The sequence below is a fragment of the Lissotriton helveticus genome, chromosome 11 (assembly GCF_964261635.1).
Source record: "Lissotriton helveticus chromosome 11, aLisHel1.1, whole genome shotgun sequence".
NCBI classification, from domain to species: Eukaryota; Metazoa; Chordata; class Amphibia; order Caudata; family Salamandridae; genus Lissotriton; species Lissotriton helveticus.
Window position 1 is genome coordinate 1063761021 of NC_136072.1, and position 19507 is coordinate 1063780527.

The 19507-nt window shown below is 50.4% G+C and overlaps 1 protein-coding gene across 6 annotated transcripts in view; it reads right to left on the reverse strand.

The window, feature by feature from the left end:
- Window positions 1-19507, reverse strand: part of SBNO1 (strawberry notch homolog 1) — a 1344504-nt gene that overhangs the window by 283420 nt on the left and 1041577 nt on the right. For all 6 annotated transcript variants that reach the window (XM_078667602.1, XM_078667600.1, XM_078667599.1 and 3 more), the window contains one exon: window positions 6912-6983. In XM_078667602.1, coding sequence (XP_078523728.1) covers window positions 6912-6983 — 72 coding nt within the window. The remainder of the gene's footprint in view (window positions 1-6911; window positions 6984-19507) is intronic.

The following is a 19507-nucleotide window of genomic DNA, read 5'->3' on the forward strand; positions in this document are numbered from 1 at the left end:
TTGAAAAAATGGTTCTTGTATTGTGAATGCTTGTATTTCACTAACTCTTCTGAGAGAGGTGATGGCTACAAGGAAAGCAGTTTTCCATGTTAGGAACTGCAATTCACATTTGTGTAAAGGCTCGAAAGGGGGTCCAATAAGTCTTGTAAGGACCACGTTTAGGTTCCATACCGGGGCAGGTGGTAACCTAGGTGGGATTATTCATTTTAATCCTTCTATAAATGCTTTGATTGCAGGTACTCTGTAGAGAGATAGATGTTGTCTATTTTGTAAATAGGCTGCAATTGCTGTCAGATGCAGGCGTATGGAAGAATAAGCTAAATTGGACCTTTGTAGGTGTAGAAGGTAGCAAATGATATTTTGGATGGAAACAACCAGCGGATCAATGTGATTATTGTTAGAATATATTGCAAATCTTTTCCACTTAACGGCATAACACGCTCTGGTAGTGGGTTTTCTAGCTTCCTTAATTATGTTCATACAGTCTGGTGGTAGGTTTAAAGTAACCAAACTCTAAGACTTCACGAGCCAGATCGCCAAATTCAGTTGGCTTGGTTCTGGGTGTCTTATTTCGCCATGGTTCTGTGTTAACAGGGAGGGCGTGAGCCGTAATTTTGGATGTGGAACCAGTGAGATCTAGTAGTGTGGTGAACAACGGCTGACATGCCCATGTGGGAGCTACTAGTATTAGTTTGAGAGAATGTTGTCTGAGTTTGCGCACTACTAGTGGAATGAGTGGGAGAGGCGGAAAAGCGTACGCAAATCTGCCCGACCAGTTCATCCATATCGCATTCCCTTCTGACCGTGGGTGTGGAAACCTGGCGGCGAAGGTTGCCCATTTTGCATTTTCGTGGGTGGCAAACAGATCTATCTGTGGATGCCCTCACATTTGGAAGAATGGCTGAAGAACTTGTGGATGTATTTCCCATTCGTGAACCTGTTGTGACTGTCGACTCAACAGATCTGCTATCTGATTGTGAATTCCTGGAAGGTGTTCTACTGTCAGGTGTATGTTTTGAGGAATGGCCCATCTCCAAATGTTCTGTGCGAGCTGGGACAGTTGCAGAGAATGTGTCCCCCCCGCCCCGTTTTTGTACATAATACATGGCTGTCATATTGTCCGTCAGGATTAAGACAGCTTTGTTTTGTACTTGCACTTGGAACGTTTTGAGTGCTAGGAAAATTGCTAACAGCTCTAGTTGGTTGATATGGAACAGTTTTTGTTGGTTGTTCCATTGGCCTTGTGTGGTATAGTGTAAGAGATGGGCTCCCCATCCTGTGAGGGATGAATCTGTCGTGAGCACTATCTGTGGAACAGGTTCTAGGAACGGCCGTCCCTTTGTCAAGTTTTTGGTGTTCCACCATTGCAGAGAGCGATATGTACGTCTGTCTACCAACACCAGGTCTGTGAGCTGACCTTGAGCCTGATTCCACTGTTGTGCTAGACATTCTTGTAATGGGCGCATTTGCAGTCTTGCATGTGGAACTATGAAGATGCAAGACGCCATCATGCCTATTAGTCCCATGAACACTTTGGCTTGGAGAGACTGCTGGTGTTGAAAAATGGAGACTAAGGTCTGAATCCTCTGTATCCTGGCTGGACTGGGATATGCTAGAGCTGTAGATGTGTCTATGGTAGCTCCTAGATACTGATGAACGTGAACTCTGTTTGGGGAAGGGAGAGAGATCTGCCAATGGCCCAATCTTGGTTCGTGAGCCACCACTGCAACTGGCTCGCAGTCCCCTCCAAGATCTAGAGGACATCACAAAGACTGCCCTGATGCTGCACCCACTGGAACTTTAGGTCCCACTGCAGAGCCCATATATGCCATCTGGCATGATATACCAGCAGGATGCAGGAGACCATGAGGCACAGCAACCTCAGTCATTCTCACTGAAATCCGGGATAGAGGTTGAAACATCACTATCATAGCCCAAATATCCCGGGCTTGCTGCTCAGGAGGATAAGCCGCAGAAACTGCACTGTATTCAGAACTGCTCCAATGAAATGGAGCTTCTGAGAGGGAATCAGGTGTGACTTAGGCACGTTGATAGTGAACCCCAGCGAATGCAGGAGGTACGCCGGAGCCTGGAGGTGGGAGACAACAGCCTGGGGCGAGTCTGCCTTCAACAACCAGTCATAAAGATAGGAGAAGACTGGAACCCCTGATCTGCACAGATGAGCTGTGACCACCGCCATCACTTACGTGAACACCCGAGGGGCGCTGGTAAGGCCAAAGGGGAGCACGGTAAACTGAAAATGCTTGTGGCCCACTGTGAATCGTAGGTATCGCTGGTGGGCAGGCAAGACGGGGAAGTGAAATTAAGTGTCCTTCAAGTCCAACGCTACCATCCAGTCTCCAGAGTCGAGGGCAGACAGGACCTGAGCCAGGATCAACCTTTTGAACTTCTCCTTTCCGGAGGAAACGGTTGACCTCTCAGAGCTACAATATGACACACGCCTTTGTCCTTCTTGGGTACTAGGAAGTAGCGGGAGTAACAACCACGACCTACTTCCGGCACAGGGGCTCGTTCGATAGTTCCCTTGGCTGAGAAACCCTCAACTTCCTGGCGGGGAAGGGCCAAACGATCCTCCGACATGTGATGGAATGTTGGTGGAATGGAGGGACAGGTAGTCTCAAAGGGGAGGGAGTGGCCCCTTCGGACTGTCTGCAAAACTCACCTGTCCAACGTGTCGTTGTGCCAGTGGGGAAGGTGATGGCGAATCCTACTGCCCACTGGTAACTGGCGGCCCTGAAACGTCGGACAACGAACGTTTGGAGGCTGCTGCATAGGTGGCGTTGGTGGAATGGCCCGCCCGCTGGCCCGAGACACATGACGCCGGGTCCCACGTCCCCGGCCGTGCAGAGGCTGGACAGCTTGTGCAGGCCAGTGACTCTGGGTGGAACGTGGTGGGGCACCCTTTCCTTAGCCACTAAGGAGGCGAAAAGCAGACTGGTCGGGGCGGGAGGTGGCAGAAAGGCCCAAGAATATGGCAATAGCCCTAGAAGCCTTAAAGCGCTCAAGCGCGTTGTCCACTTTGTCACCAAACAAGCGACGGCCATCAAAGGGCATGTCCAAAAGTCGATTGGACACCGCCTGTAAAGCCAGTGTACCTCAGCCAGGCATAGCGTCTCAGAACTACCAATGTTGAAATCGTGCTGCCTAGTGAGTCGGCGGTGTCCAGCCGACATCACATGGCGAACTTCGCCGCATCTCTACCCTTGGCAACTGCACGGTAGAGAACGGCCCGGGCCTCCTCCGGGCACTCTGGCAGCACCTGCGCGACTGTGTCCCACACAGAGTGGGTGTAACGGCGTAAGAGACATGCAGTGTTCACTGACCGAAGTCCTAGGCTGGTGGAAGTAAACCACTTCCCAAAATGATCTAGCTTCTTGGATTCCCTATCGATGGGAAGCAGTAGGGAACACGCATTTGGACGTTCAGGCTTGGAACCAACAAGCTCTCAGGGGGAGGGCATTGGGAGAGGAAAGTGGGGTGGCCCGGGGCGGGCGGTGACGTCTGGCAATCATCCTACCAGCAGGAGCCCCTGTAGTGGGTTTGTACCAGGTGCCCTGGAGGATGTCTGTGACGGCCTCATTGAACGGCAGTAGGGGCTCTGAAGAGGCTGCTGCTGGGTGAAGCACCTCAGTCAGGAGGTTGGTTATGATTGTCACGGTAGGTGGCTTAAGGCCCAAGGCCTCAGCCCCCCTACGCAACACCACAGCATAGGAGGCTTCCTCCTCCATAGCCACGGTGGGTGGAGAAATCCTACCACGGTCTCGGGCTGTATCCAGACCACTGGCCTCACCCAGTTCCTCTCTCCAGTACGGCTCTTCTAGCTGGTCTGCTTGAGGTTCACTAGACCCCTCCCAGTCCTCCTCTGGCTGCCACCCAGGGCGATGAGGAACGCCAGGATAGAACAGAGGTACAAAAGTACCGGTCGGCGCCGGTCCGGCTCTGTGTCCATGTCAAGTGGGAGGCCGGGGTCGACGCCTGCTAGGGACACAACCGGCGTCAGAAGGAGCGGAGGTGTCGTAAGGTCGACCAGCGCCGATCCGGATCCAGGCCTGTATCCCTGGGGACCCTGCGGCGCCAAAGCCACCAGCATCGAAGGCCTAGAACCCCCAGCCGAATCTGCGGAGCCCGAAGGCACGCCGGCTGAGTCGGGCTGCCCAAGGATGGAGTGGAGGGCCTCGTAAAATCTACGAAGTTGGGCAGGGGTTGCCCCGGCTCCCGGGAAGGGAGGGAAGCTTGGAGCTGACCCAACAGTGTCCACGGGCAGAGCCGGACTACCATCTGCATCCCGCATCGCGTCGGCCGACGGACGGGGAGAAGGCGAAGAGCGACAGTGCTTCTTCGCCTTCTTCACCCTCCCACCAGAGCACTGGTGAAGAACCTCCAAAAGAAGGTCCGCGGGGAAATGAGCAGCCAGATCTCCAACGCGCAAAATTCCCACAGCTGTGGAAACTGCGCGAGCGAAGGCCACACCCGCCTCCGTAGGGCCCGCGGGGGAAAAAGCAGCTCCTCTGTGGGTGACTGCTGTAAGCTAAGGCAGCCGTCTCCAAAGCCAACCGGAGTGGGCAAGGGCCTGGCCTGAAAAGGAGAAAGAGGCGCCGAAGGAGGGACGAGAAGGGCCAGGGGAGGGGCAAGGGGTCCCCCTTCAGCCTCGACCCATGACGGAACGAGAGGGGTCTGCCGACCCCTGTGGCGCCACCCGGGCCAGCAGCTGCCGGCGCCGAAGCGGCGGCACCTCGGCCTCAGACAGAACCTGTCGAAAGTGCCGAGTGGGGCTCGGGGCTGTGACCTCACGCTACACCACAGGGACTCCAGCAGGAGCTTGCGGCAAGGCGGAGGCACCGTGGTCCGAAGGAGGGACCCCCGAAGGGCCGCACCCCAACAGCACCACATCCTCCAAACCTGGAGCCAAACCAGTTGGTGCAGAGCTGAAGACGCAGGCGACGCCGCAAAGGGCCCCAGATGGCGCAAGGGATCCACCGACATCCCAAGAGGCAAAGGAGAAGCCAGCGAGGCCTGCAAAGCCGCCGCATATGTCTCCATTTGTGCTCTCGATGCCCCCTCACCGGGAAACAGTGGGACGATACGTTGTGCCGCATCACCCGCAGAGAGCCCACGCCCCCAACAGGCCGGAAACCAGCCCTTGGGGACAAACTGTGACACTTACCCACAGGGGAGCGACGCTTTTGCGGCACAGGAGCTGGATGAGGACGACGGCGACGATGACGGCAGCTCTGAAAACCCTTCGCAGAAGCCGAGCAAGGAGACAAAGCCGATCTGGACATGCGAGCCAAGAGGAGATTCATGTGGCGTTCCCGCCGCGACTTCGGCTTCAACCGCCGACAAGCCTCGCAGTCCGTGGAGCCGTGATCCTCCACCAAGCACCACACGCAAATGAGGGGAGGGTCCGTCGCCGACATCAAGCGTCCACAAGACCAACACGTTTTGAAGCCAGAAGGCATCCGCACACTGTTCCCACAATACACAAAAGATCAAAGGAAAAAGAGGCCTAACCAGCCCAAAGCAAGAACCGGATCCGCGTTGCACATGGAAAAGGAAAACAATGACGTAGGCGAGCCGGGGTGGAACTTATGTGACCTCGCTGAAGTCACGTACACGGGAGACGCCTGGGCAGAGCCGCGTAATGCCATCCCCCCAGCGCGCAGGGAGGTTGGGCAAAAAAAAAATCCGGATCCAGTCTCACGCCTGGGGATAATTCTACGTTAAGGAATCTCCGGCTAGTAGTCTCTATCAGATAAAACTATGTAATAACCTACCTGACGCGTTCCTTAAACTCTGAGAGAAATGGCAGGCAGACATAGGACCCAATGATGATGAGGACTGGCAGTCGGCAATAATGTCCCCTAGAGAAGCAGCCATCACCCTTCGTTTTAGACTAATACAACTTAAAATCTTACACAGATCTTACTTAACCGGAGTTACCTTGGCAAAAATAGGCCTTGGGTAAAGAGATAACTCACACCGCGATTAGGTCTTCTCAACATATGGGAGGCAACTGACCTCATGGAGGTAGAACAACTGACCACATTGGGCTACACTTTAATCAAACGCGAGATTGCGAAGGGATGGGGGTGGCGGGCGAGCCTTCTTTCCTGCTGTGCGTGAGAGAGTTTGATAAATGTATGTTTGCAGAAAAGGAGGTATTTAAATCGAGACAGTGCTCGAAGAAGTGGGACAGAAAATGGGGAAAATAGAATGCATACCATGGCCACCTGTGTATATCCCCCACGGTAGAAATGGAAATAAAGCACACAGGAGTGAGAGAGACAGACATTCCATGATTGTGACCATGTTACCCTCTATTCTGGTGACTAATCATTGTACAAATACTCAGAATGTTGAATAGAAGATGTATGTGACCTTTGATATTGTGAAATTAATAAAAATATTTACAAAAAAAAGTCTGGCGAAACATTTTTTTATAAGGAGACCTTGTTTCCTTGTACATTGAATTTGAAAAGGCTTCAAAAACAGTCGAAAATGTGAGCACAGCCCGGATCAGCATACAAATTAACAGAAAGAAACGGACGTCTGTGTGTAAGGGTGGCGCTTATATGCGTTTCCGCTCTATCACTTCAGGGGCAGAATGAAACCAATGCAGAGAAGTCCGGCACCACCTAGTGGCGCACAGGGCAACGCTGAGAAATCTTCCAGATCAATCTAAATTAGAAATATCCATCAGAAACAACAAGTTTATATCAACTCAGAAGTCACAGGTATAGGAATACTTCACCACAAGAATTTATTACTGGTAACAAATGTTCAAGATACTGTAAAAGAATTTTAAAATTCCTACACTGGGCTACATCAAAGTTATTTAATAAATAACAGTCCTGTCCACAACTAAGCATCAAATGTTACTACAGGATTACCTTGTTGTCAAAGTTGAACCTGCTTAAGTCTCTTGATTCTGTTGCTCTTCGGTCTCCGTGTGTGAGAGCCCCCTGAGGACAGAAGTACAAAGTCAAACATCACAAATCAAAACCTGTCTGAAACAGATTACTTAAGACTTTTTACAACAGCTGCCTTTGCAGAATGAAGGAATCAACATGAAGACTGCAGCATTTGAAATACAATGCAAAGTTCCGTGGTCTTCATTTGTTTATCAATTACAGTTTGAAAACATTTGATAGCTGATAGGTTATGTACATGCGCAACATTGGAGAACATGAGAAAACTGAACTCTATGGATTTACTTACCTTGAACTAATGAGGTATCCAAATAAAAGTGGACAGCTAATTAATTGGGATGAATAAGGACTGAATATTCCAATACATTTTGTAGGAAAGTGGATTATTATTTGGTGTAGACAAGTACCCCCCTCAAATGATAAGACAACCACCTGCTAGACGTCACACAAATTGAATAAAATTAACCTGTGCTCCATCCACAGTAACATCACACAAATCAGTTAGGCTTAAATCAAAGGTTATGTTTAAAGTTTTTAATCAGAGCATACCCAGCAGAAAGACACAAAACAATAAAATTCCACAACCAACTTCAAAATAAAGTGAATAAATATAAGGGTGAAAGAAAAATCCAAACACAAATCCAATACGGTGAACCATAGATACAAATTTTTGAAGACTGAAGGTAAAATACCACAAAACAGTGCAGAGAGCCAAAGATAGGTATAGACATGGTAGACAGGGACTTATGCAGGATTTGAGGCCGAAAGTGATGGATCCCTGATTGAATACAACAAAAGGGTTAGTCTTGGTGAAAATTAGAAGTCTAAGAAATTTGAAAACACAGAAAGGGACTTTGCCACTTTTTGAGAACAAAAATCCTTCTTGAGCAGGCCACCAGTGAAATTTTAGCTGCCGCTATGGGACTGAAGGCCGGATCTTCGAACAGGTTGGTCCCAATGCAAAGCTTTGGACATTTGTTGCTGAAAATGTTTAAGTTCCCAAGGCAGAGTGGAAATTAGTCGGTTTTGTTTTAAGCTGCTTTGAGCCTTGACCAGGATAAAGCTGAAATTCAATCTAATGCAGTGAAACAGCCAGTCGGATACCTTTTCCTGAAGGTCCCCCAAAATCTCTGGAGGAACAGTTGGTCATAGTTTCTAAACTATATTCCGTTGCAAGAAAATCTACAGGGGTACACTTCTAAAGGCCCTCAGGACAGGGCACTTAAAAAATCTCAGGGTCTTGGGCAGAGGCCCGCATCAAAGTCCAGTGCAAATTCAGTTGCCACTGGTCAGCTGGGAACGTCCACGAAAAGGCCTCTTGCGTTCTCATAGGTCAACCAACTGACCCTTGGAGTCAACTTTGCCCCTTGTACTAGGGAAAGCAGGTCCAGCCCTTTAAAGCTTCTCTCAGGTCACAGACAGCAGGTTTAGAGCTCTTCTGATCTTCTGCACACATAATTGCAAACAACCCCACAGTGCATCTTATTCCCAAAATCCAATATAGGGAAATCCTTTTCCCCTTGTGCAGAGCCTATGTGCATATGAGCCTATGTGTATATTCAAACCAGACTAATTATTATTATTATTGTGAGTTTTATATAGCGCCTGGTTACCAGTAGGCATCCCAGCGCTCACCAGAGAAAAAACACTACCACACTGAAGCAGGCGTTAAGCAGAGAACAAAAAAGTTTTTAAAAGTTTGCGGAACCGAAAGAGGCTGGCTTCCGAGCGTAAGTGCAGAGGAAGAGAATTCCACAAGGTGGCCACATTTATCGAAAACCTTCTGCCACCAGTTCTTGCCTTCCGCACCCTCCCGACCTGCAACAAATGTTGATGATCGGAACGGAGAGAACGGGGGGCCTTATAGGGCTGAACCATATCCCCCAGAATGGGTGGACCTGCCCCCTGCAGGACTTTATGGGCGATACAGAGTGACTTGAATTTCACCCTGTCCCTGACAGGGAGCCAATGCAGCGCCTTCAATGCAGGGCGAGCCGACTGACGCCTGGGAAGACCCGTCAGGAGCCTGGCGGCCGCGTTCTGCACTTGCTGCAATTTGTTCAGGGTAGATTCTGGTGCGCCCAGGAACAACGCGTTGCTGAAGTCCAGCCGCGAGATGATAAGCCCCTGGACGAGAAGCCTCCTAGTAGCCGCTGGGAGCAGCGGTAGAATCTTCCGCGCTGATCGAAGCAGGCCAAAACACACGCCAGCTGTCTTTTTAGCATGAGTTTTAAATGAAAGGTCCTGCTCGAGCCACACCCCCAGGCTCTTGATCTCCTGCTTGGGGGTGGGAACTGGTCCCAGGCAATCCGGCCAGCTGCTGGGGGATAAAGATGGAGAAGAGTTCCCCAGCAGCATCAGTTCCGTCTTGGAGCCGTTAAGCTTTAGTGCTGAGCTGCACATCCACGTGTAGATCTTATCCAGACACAAGTGCAGCCGGTCGGGTTGGTGAGCCGACTGGGAAAGGCCTACCACCAGCTGAGTATCATCAGCATAGCTGATGATCTTAATACCCAGCGGCAGTACCACACTAATGAGCAGTCCCCTTCTCTATAGTCACTCAAAACAAATTCTGTGGGTACCGTTCCTTCCACTGGGGTTGGTGTCAGTCCAAATAGGGGGACAAACATTGGGGGCTTTCCACGTCTCACCCAACATTTACTTGTGAAAGGGAGCACCATGTTGAAGTACATAAAGTTCTTGGGCACACCCTAACAGGTCTTCCTTCCTGGGGAATAAAAACACCTCCTTAATTCCCATGCCATTGTCCCTACTCTGGTAGAAGTTTTCAAATCTCCTTCACACCTAAATTAGGCCAAGTGCAGTATGTGCAGTCGCTGGATAACTAACGCATATCGGACTTCAGCTGCTTTAGGCAGGGTAAGAATAAGTTTTAAAAGTAACATTTGCGACATAGTTACAAAAAATATGACTTCCCCACTAGATTGGATTTTAAATCAATATAATAAAACAGTCTTTGAATGGAGTCTGTAGGTGGTACAGGTCAAAAGTCAGATCACAGCGTATGCTCTTTACTTTGACTTTTCCTATGTGCCAGCTACAGCCTGATTAGTGACAGTGGAGTTTTGAGTGAGTGTGTGAGTGAGTGTGAATTCTGATGTCACATGTTCTACTATTAAGTATTAAGCACCCTACACTGTGGGCAGGAAGGTGTGCTTAGTGGTGGCATTTAATATTTCAAATCTGATTTCCCTGCCGGTCAACAGAGTTATTTTTTCTTTCAAATCTTTTTATTTAAAGTTTGCAAAGGAACTAAAAAAAACGATTCAATACATTTCTACACACCGGCAATAAGTAGCAAGGTTGCTGCAAGAGGAGATTAGTACATTAGCAGGAGTAAGCAATGCAGTCATGGTATGCCCTCTACAGGGGACGTTGCTAGCAAAAAGAAAGTGAAATTGCTTGGCAATGAACTCCTACACCACCCTGCTTCATGTATTATTCAACTAGGGAGAATAAGAAAATAAAAAGATTGTAAAGGGCTCTATGGGAACAGACAGGTCTAATGGAATAGGTTAAGGATGACTGCATGGCATTAATTGGATTACTATACGTATCTCTATGGAGTATCCTATACCTGAAAAAAGGGAGACTCTTTGGTGGGCTGGTGGGGGATTTGGGCAACTGTCATCCAAAAAACCATGTGCAGTAGTGTCACATCCATGCGAGGGTTCTGCCTACTCACAGCCCAGGCATCTCAAGCTTTAAGCAAAATCTGGAGCGCTCCTGATAAACTAGTTACCTTCGGTAATGCTCTTTCCGGTAGATTTCTCACTTTTTGAATATTCCCGAAGGGTCGGACAGGATTCGGGAAACTTTTCAGAAGTACCTCAGCGTGCCGTCTGGTGGCGCCGTGCATCCCCGCTTTGACACTGTTCTGCTCCAGAAATAAAGTGCAGACCCTTGTAGTCCATTCCTGCATGCTGACGTCAGTTTCTTTCTTTCCACACCACGTGAAGCAGATTCAGAGCTCCCTTCATATCTAATATTTACCTAAACATTTCTTCAGTGTGCAAGGGAAACCACCTACTAAAGTTACCGGGACTCTTGTAGACAGAGGTCTGTGACAGTCCCCACCAAGTAAACCTGTGCCACTCAATGCTTGTAGAGATTGCATGTTGATGAAACGGAAGGCCATTCTGGACCACAAGGGGAAGCTCTACGCTGAGATGCACAAAAAGCACCAATGGAACTCTCTAAATCGAGGTCTGTGTCCAAAGTTCGATGTCGATCCCAGAGTCATTGAAGCCGCTCGAGAGACCTTCATCGCAGTCGAAATCAGGTAAGCCTAAGAAGCAGCACAACAAATAAAAATATGATTCCACTCCCTCGTGCCTGTCGCATTTTTGTCAACTGGAGCTGAGCCACACTTCTCTATCTCACTCCTGAAGTCAGCAGACTTCAGACCCGGTCCTGCAATTGGTTCCAGCACAACTCTAGTTTCTAGGGGAGTCAACCACACCAGAAAAGATAGACTAGGACATGCTGTAGCTCTTCAGATCCTTACTGATTCCCAGTGGCGCACGTTTAGGCGCCAAACAGGCGAGAGGCCTTCCTTCTGGAGTACTGCAGCAAGTTTAGCCCCAGCACCAGTTGGACCCGACAAGTCTATAAGGAAGTGCCCCTTTTTGTATGGTCGCACCCAAGTTTTTCAAATGTGCTGCTGGTTTTTCGACTCAGAGTGCAATGAGGCCTACAGATCAGACGTCCGTGCACGACCTGAAAGTGTATGTGGGATTGGGTATAACCAATTGGAAATTGCTAGCTTACCCGTAAGCCCCTTGAATATGGTACACTTGTACCCAGGACACACAAGCTAGAGGGGTACCCCAGGGCTTGCAGCACTGGTTGCGCCACCCTGGATGTCTCCCAAGTAGAACAAGTCCCATGGTCTACCCCTGCAGATTGGTACAACAGTTGTGCACTGCAAGCCCGATGTTGCCACTGAAAGCAATAGCACAACCACCACATCCCTTGTAAATCAGTGTAAGCCCCCCTCTTACAGGCCTCTCGAATCCTAAGGCAGGATGCAGCATATGAGACAGGCAGGACCTGTACTTAATGCACAAGTTACGACTCGTGTAACAATATATCTGTAAGAGACATTAGTTAGTGATAGAGTCCTTACCTTAGAATATCCCCAGGTGTCAGACTGGATCCGGAAAATTTTGCTAACTGTACCCCTGCGCGTCAGTAGATGGCGTCCTGCAGCTCCGCGTCCATCGCTGGCGTCGTATGAGCCAAGATGACGTCACGGAGACTACTTAGGCGCCACCCCTGCGCGCAGACGTCAGTTCTGTACACTACTTTCTGCGCCAGGAACGCAGACCCATGCAAGAAACTGACCACTGGTGCCATGAAACTAGGGCCCTAAAAGGGATGTCCTTAACCCTAGTAATCAGTTTGCGGAACGGTTGAGGATGGGTGGGGCGGTAAGGAATCTATCACTAACTAATGTCTCTTACAGATATATCGTTACACAAGTAGTACCTTGTGCATCTGAAAGAGACCTTAGAATAGATACCCCAGCAATACCAACCCCGGCGATGGGACTGCAAATAAGATTACACCAGAAAGCCACGGAGAAAGGAACGGCCAAAGAAGCAGTCTCTCTGAACTTGACTGTCAAGGCAGTAATGCTAAGTAAACGAATGCAGCGAGGCCCACGCAGCTGCCTGACAAATGTCCTGCAAGGGAACGCCGCGTCCCAAGGCAGTAGTGGCTGCCGCTGCCCTGGTGGAATGGGCACTCAGCCCCACAGGCTCCTTCTAAGCCAACGAGTAATGATGCAGAGAACGACCCACCGAGAGATGGTCCGTTTGTGCACGGCCCGACCTTTTTTGGCACCCACGTAGCCAACAAAGAGCTGGTTATCCAGTCAGAACTGTTGTGTGCGGCTCAGGTAGAAGGAGAGCGCACATTTTAGGTCCTGACGGTGAAGCCTCTCTACCTCTTTTGAAGGATGCAGAGGCGGAAAGAAGATGGGCCAAGTGATGGTCTGCCCGATGTGGAAGGGCATGACAACCTTTGGCAAGAAAGAAGGATGGGTCCTCAAAACCACCTTTTACGAATGAACAGAAAGGAATGGAGGTTTGGAAGAAAGAGCCTGAAGCTCACTCACTCTTCTGGCAGAGGTGATAGCTAGCAGGAAAGCCGTCTTGAGAGTAAGAAGACGTAAGGGACAGTTATGAAGGGGCTCAAATGGAGCGCACATGAGAAATGTCAGGGCAAGCTCTAAGTCCCATTGAGGCACAGGATGAAAAGTGTGCGTAATGCCTTTCAGAAAACGGTTAAAAACCGGGGACTTAAAAAGAGAAGGCTGATCTGGAACCCGTAAAAAGGCAGAGATGGCAGAAAGATAACTCTTGATAGTGCCCAGAGCAGAACCCTGCTGGGCCAAGGAAAGAAGGAACAAAAGAACTTCGGAAAGATGGGCAGAAAGGGGATCCACAGACTTTGCTGTGCACCATGCCATAAGCACAAGTTACTACTTGTGTAACGATATATCTGAAAGAGACATTAGCTAGAGAAAGATTCCTTACCTTAGAATATCCCCTATCCCCAGGCTTCAGACTGGATCCAGAAAGTTTTGCTTAGCAGTACCCCTGCGCGTCATTAGGTGGCGTCCTGCGGCTCCTCGCCCGTCAATGGCGTCGTCCGCGCCGAGATGACGTCTCGGAGAGTACTTAGGCGCCACCATGTGTGCTGATGTCAGTTCTGTACGAGACTTTTCGTGCCAGGAACGCAGAGCAATGCAAGATACTTACCATTGGTGCATAAAACTAGGGTCCTGAAAGGGATGACCTTAACCCTAGTAATCAGTCCGCAGAACGGGGAGGATGGGAGGGGTGGTAAGTAATGTATCACTAACTAATGTCTCTTACAGATATATTGTTACACAAGTGGTAACTTGTGCATCTGAAAGAGACACGTTGGTGATAGATTCCTTACCTTAGAATAGATACCCCAGCGAAACCAACCCCGGTGGTGGGTCTGCGAACAGAATTACACCAGGAAGTCACAGAGAACAGAACGGCCAAAGAAGCAGTCTCTCCGGACCGGACTGTCAAGGCAGTAGTGCTTTGTAATCGCGTGCAGCGAGGCCCACGTAGCTGCCCGACATATGTCCTGCAAGGGAACGCCGCATCCCAAGGCACTAATGGCTGCCGTTGCCCTGGTTGAATGGGCAAGCAGCCCCACAGGAGGCTCCTTCTTGGCCAAGGAGTAACAGGCTTTGATGTACAGAACGACCCACTGGGAGATGGTCCGTTTGTGCACGGCCCGACCATTTTTGGCGCCCACGCAGCCAACAAAAAGCTGATCATCCACCCGGAACTGTTGTGTACGCTCGCTGCAGATAGAAGGGAGCGCACGTTTTGGGTCCAGACGGTGGAGCCTCTCCTCTTCCCTGGAAGGATGCTGAGGCAGAAAGAAGGTGGGCAAAGTAATGGTCTGCCCGATGTGGAAGGGCGTGACAACCTTTGGCAAGAAAGAAGGACGGGTCCTTAAAACCACCTTGTCCGGATGAACAGAAAGGAAAGGAGGTTTGGAAGAAAGAGCCTGGAGCTCACTCACTCTTCTGGCAGCGGTGATAGCCACCAGGAAAGCCATCTTCAAAGTGAGAAGACGTAGGGGACACTTATGAAGGGGCTCAGGGAGAGCGCACAACAGAAAAGTCAAGACAAGATTTAAGTCCCACTGAGGCATTATGAATGGAACGGGTGGAATCTTATGAGTAATACCTTTAAGGAAACTGTTAACAACAGGGGACTAAAAAAGAGAAGGCTGATCTGGAAGCCGGAGAAAGGTGGAGATGGCCGAAAGATAACCTTTGATAGTGCCTAAAGATAGAAGGAACAGAAGGACCTAAGAAAGAGGGGCATAAAGGGGATCCACAGCCTGTGATGTGCACCATTCCACAAACCTCTTCCACCTTCAGGGTATACCGTTTTGGTGGAGGGAAGCCTGGCTGCCAGAATGACATCACAGACTTCGGGAGGAAGATTGAAAGGTGTCACCGCTCAATCTCCACGCATGGAGGTGGAGGCTGGACAGGTTTGGGTGGGGGACTGTCCCCTGCTGCTGCGACAGAAGATCCTGCCGAAGAGGCAGATGGATCGGGGAATCGATGCTCATACTGAGAAGGCTACCATACTCTTCGAGCCCAGTTCGGAGCCACAAGAATGACTAGGGCCCGGTCACGCCTGATCTTCTTCAGCACTCTGGGCAAAAGTGGTATAGGCGGAAAGGCCCGACGCCAGTTCTATACATAGCTTTTCGTGCCAGGAACGCAGAGCCATGATAGAAACAGACACTGGTGCCATGAAATTAGGGCCCTGAAAGGGATATCCTTAACCCTAGATATCGGTTCGCAGAATGGGGAGGATGGGTGGGGCGGTAAGGAATCTAACACTAACTACTGTTTCTTACAGATATATCGTTACCGAAGGTAAGTAACTTGTGCATCTGAAAGAAACAGGTTAGTGTTAGATTCCTTACCTTAGAATAGATACCCGAGCAATACCAACCCCTGTGTGGGTCTGCGAACCAAGATCACACCAGAAAGTCCTGGAGAACGGAACAGCCAAAAAAGCCATCTCTCCGGACTTGGCTGTTCAGGCAGTAGTGCCGAGCAAATGTGTGCAGCGAGACCCACGTAGCCGCCTGACAGATGCCCTGCAGGGGGACTCCCCAGCCCAGGGCAGTAGTAGCTGCCGTGGCCCGTGTGGAAGTGGCTCGAAGGGAGCGCACATCAGATAAGTCAGTACAAGGTTCAAGTCCCACTGAGGCATCACGAAAGGAACAGGAGGGAACATGTGTGTGATGACTTTCAAGAATCTATTTACAACAGGGGACTTAAAAAGAGAAGGCTGATCAGGAAGAATTAAGAAGGCTGAAATGGCCGAGAGATAGCCTTTGATAGTGCCCAGAGCAGAGTGCTGCTGGGCAAGAGAAAGAAGGAAGAGGAGAACCTCTGAAAGAGGGGCAGAAAGTGCATCCACAGCCTTTGCTGTGCACCATGCCACAAATTTGTTCCACCTGCAGGCGTTTACCGTTTTTGTGGAGGGACGCCTGGCTGCCAGAATCACATGACAGACTTCAGGAGGCAAGTCAAATGGCCTCAACTGTCGCCGCTCAATCTCCACGCATGGAGGTGGAGACTGGACAGGTTCCGGTGGAGGACCGTACCCTGCTGCTGTGACAGAAGGTCCTCCTGAAGAGGCAGATGGGATACCAGTATCTTCGTGCCAAGTCCGGAGCCACAAGTTTGACTTGAGCCCGGTCGCGCCTGATCTTTTTCAGCACTGTGGGCAGAAGTGGTATAGGCGGAAAGGCGTACAACAGACCGCAACTCCACTCGCGACGAAAAGCATCTCCGAGCGAGTGCCGCCAAGGAAATTCCAACGCGAAGAACTGAGGACATTGCGCGTTCTCTTCGGTGGTGAATAGATCTAATCAAGGCTGTCCCCACTGCTGAAAGAGACCTTGCGCCACGTCCAAGTTTAGACGCCATTCGTGATCCATCATGCACCGGCGGCTGAGTTCGTCCGCCCTGGAATTCAGGGAACCTGCCAGGTGTTGAACCACCAGGGTGATGCTATGATGTTCCAGCCATGTCCAGAGGCACAGAGGCTCCTGACAAAGGGTCCACGATGTGAGAAGTTGGCCTGGTATATGATGTTCACTATTCTTGTGAGCACCTTGCACCAGTCCAAACAACCCTTATGGTGATGGTTGTAAGTTAACCTTATAGACCAGCTATCCTAGTGGTAGCGTGGACAGAACAGTCTTAGGCTAAAAGACTCTTGAGGGCGTGTAAAGCCAGCTGTTTTACCATATGTAACCCCTTGAATACCAAACGAAAGGACACCACGCAGGACATATATAAAATATATATGTATTTATTTACTAACACACTCCTCTGAACTCTTTATGAGATCAGAGGCAAAAGCACATAAGTTATACTCAGAAATACTTTAAATAGCACAATTTACAGTTAGGCCCTAGGGGCGCGTAAAACCATATACTAAGTAAGTGGTATAAGAACCACGACTTTGGAAAGGAGAAGGCCTAGGGCCTTGGAAATCGCTGGGGCTACACTATCTGACCCTTAGGTTAGGAGTAGGAGGCCCACAGGCAGCTCGTGCAGAGTCAGTACTCTCACGCGAGAGTCAATAGAAAGTCAATAGGAACGTAAAAATGTAAGTAATGAAGTTTTAGGACACTTCCGGTCTAACTAGGATTACACAACTTGCAAAACTGGACACTAGGATAGTCAATCCCTACAGGAGCACCGAAGTACTCGCGTTACCTCACCCACGGGCTGCGGGTGCATAGGTGTCAAAGTGTGTCGGGTTTTCTCGTCGTTTCCTATGAAGCCTTGGAAGAAGATGCTGCAGGCGACCAGGAGGAAGATGTCCGGGTGGATCCAAGGGTAGATCGGAGTTGAAGAAGACCTGAAAGCAGAGGGGACAGAGTCTAGGTCACTAGCCAGTGACCGGGTGGAACCAGAAAGGAACCAGATGTCGTCGAGGACCAATCAGGTGTGGATATGAAGCTTGTCGTTGCAGCCACGAGGACCTGAAGGAGGCGTAGAGGACGACCAGGTGCTGGAGAGGAGCTCTCCCACGAAGGTTCTCGCAGATGGAGGGGTCGACTTCCGGATTGGAGCCAACAAGCCTAAGCAAAGGCAACCCACGCAGGATACACAAAAGGCTTCTGGTGCAGACCAGGAGGGTCTGGGGTACTTCACCTTTTCAGGGAAGCAAGGGCCAGTCTGGAGCAACCAGACCAGCGATGAATTTTCTCAAGGATCGTCGTCAGAGGGCTACTAGCCAACGGGCCAGCAACCGGACAACGCATCAAGCAGAACACAAGCAGAAGGGCCCCACGCAGATCTCGTGGAGTGCTGGTCTTTGGTGCAGGTGGAGCTTGGTGTCGGGGTGTCTCAGTCCCCAGTGCACAGCTTCGAGGATGCCTCAGGAGCTGCGCTGTTAGCAAGTTGAAGGCTTTCCAAGTTGCCGGCTTCCACGGATTCCGACGCCTTCCACGGTGCTCAGCTGTGCTGGAGTCGTGCAGTGGGGTCAGAGGAGTCCGGGGGTCGAGGTCTTGTCAGGCTCTGTGCTCGAGTTCCGGCGGCAACAGGGACAAAGCAAGCCGTCAAGTTGCTGGATGGTGCCTGGTTGCCCAGGGTGGTCACTCCTTGGCCACAAGGGAGATTCTTCAGTCTTCAGCTTCTGTTGAATGTTGAAGGGTCCAGAGTTTTGTCTTCTATTCGATTCCAGGATTAATCTAAAGTCTCCTGGGTCAGCTCCAATCTTTATACTACTAAAGGGGGCTGGTTTACTCACTAGGTCCCTCCTATGGGTGGGACCAGGAAGGGGGGTGGTTACACCCCCTTTCCTTTGTGCAGTTTCGAGCCAGAGCTGGGGCTGGAGTGCCCCAGCAACCGGTTTGAACTGGGGTATGCATGGAGCACCTAGTGTGCCCCAGGCATGTCTCATTCTATTCAGCCCTCCCTGTCCCAATACACAAAATCCTGTCTGGGGTGGTGCTCGCACCTCTCCAGGCAGGAAACCTACTGTCCAGGCCTCCCTCGCTGGAAGGACTCCCAGCAGCAGGAGGTCAGACTTGTGTCTGTGGCAGCAGCATCCATTTTGTGACGCTGGGGCTCTGGTTAACTTTAACCGGGATAGTCACACAAGTTACTACTTGTGTAACGATATATCTGTAAGAGACATTAGTTAGTATTAGATTCCTTACCATAGAATATCCCCAGGCGTCAGACTGGATCCGGAAACTTTTGCGTAGCAGTACCCTTGCGCGTCGGTAGGCGTTGTCTGCGGCTCCGCGTCCGCCGTCGTGGGCGCCATGATGACGTCGTCGGAGTACTTAGACGCCGCCTCCGCGTGCTGACGTCAGTTCTTAGACACAGCTTTTCCACGCCAGAAACGCAGAGCCATGTTTAAAACCAACACCGGTGCCACTGAAACTAGGGCCCTGAAAGGGGGTAACCCTAACCCTAGATATCGGTTCGCAGAAAGGGGAAGATGGGTGGGTCGGTAAGGAATCTATCACTAACTAATGTCTCTTACAGATATATCGTTACACAAGTAGTAACTTGTGCATCTGAAAGAGACACGTTAGTATTAGATTCCTTACCTTAGAATAGATACCCCAGCAATACCAACCCCGGTGGTGGGTCTGCGAACCAATAATCACACCAGAAAGTCCTGGAGGACAGAACGGCCAAAGAAGCCATCCCTCCGGACTTGGCTGTCCAGGCAGTAGTGTCTTGCAAACGTGTGCAGCGATGCCCACGTAGCTGCCTGACAGATGTCTTGTAAGGGCACCCCCCGGCCCAGGGCAGTTGTAGTCGCCGTGGCTCGGGTGGAATGAGCACGTAATCCAACAGGGGGCTCCTTTCTAGCCAAGGAGTAGCATGCCTGGATACACAAGATGATCCACGGGGAGATGGTCCTCTTGTGCACCGCTTTCCCCTTCTTAGCGCCCACGTAACCAACAAAGAGTTGGTC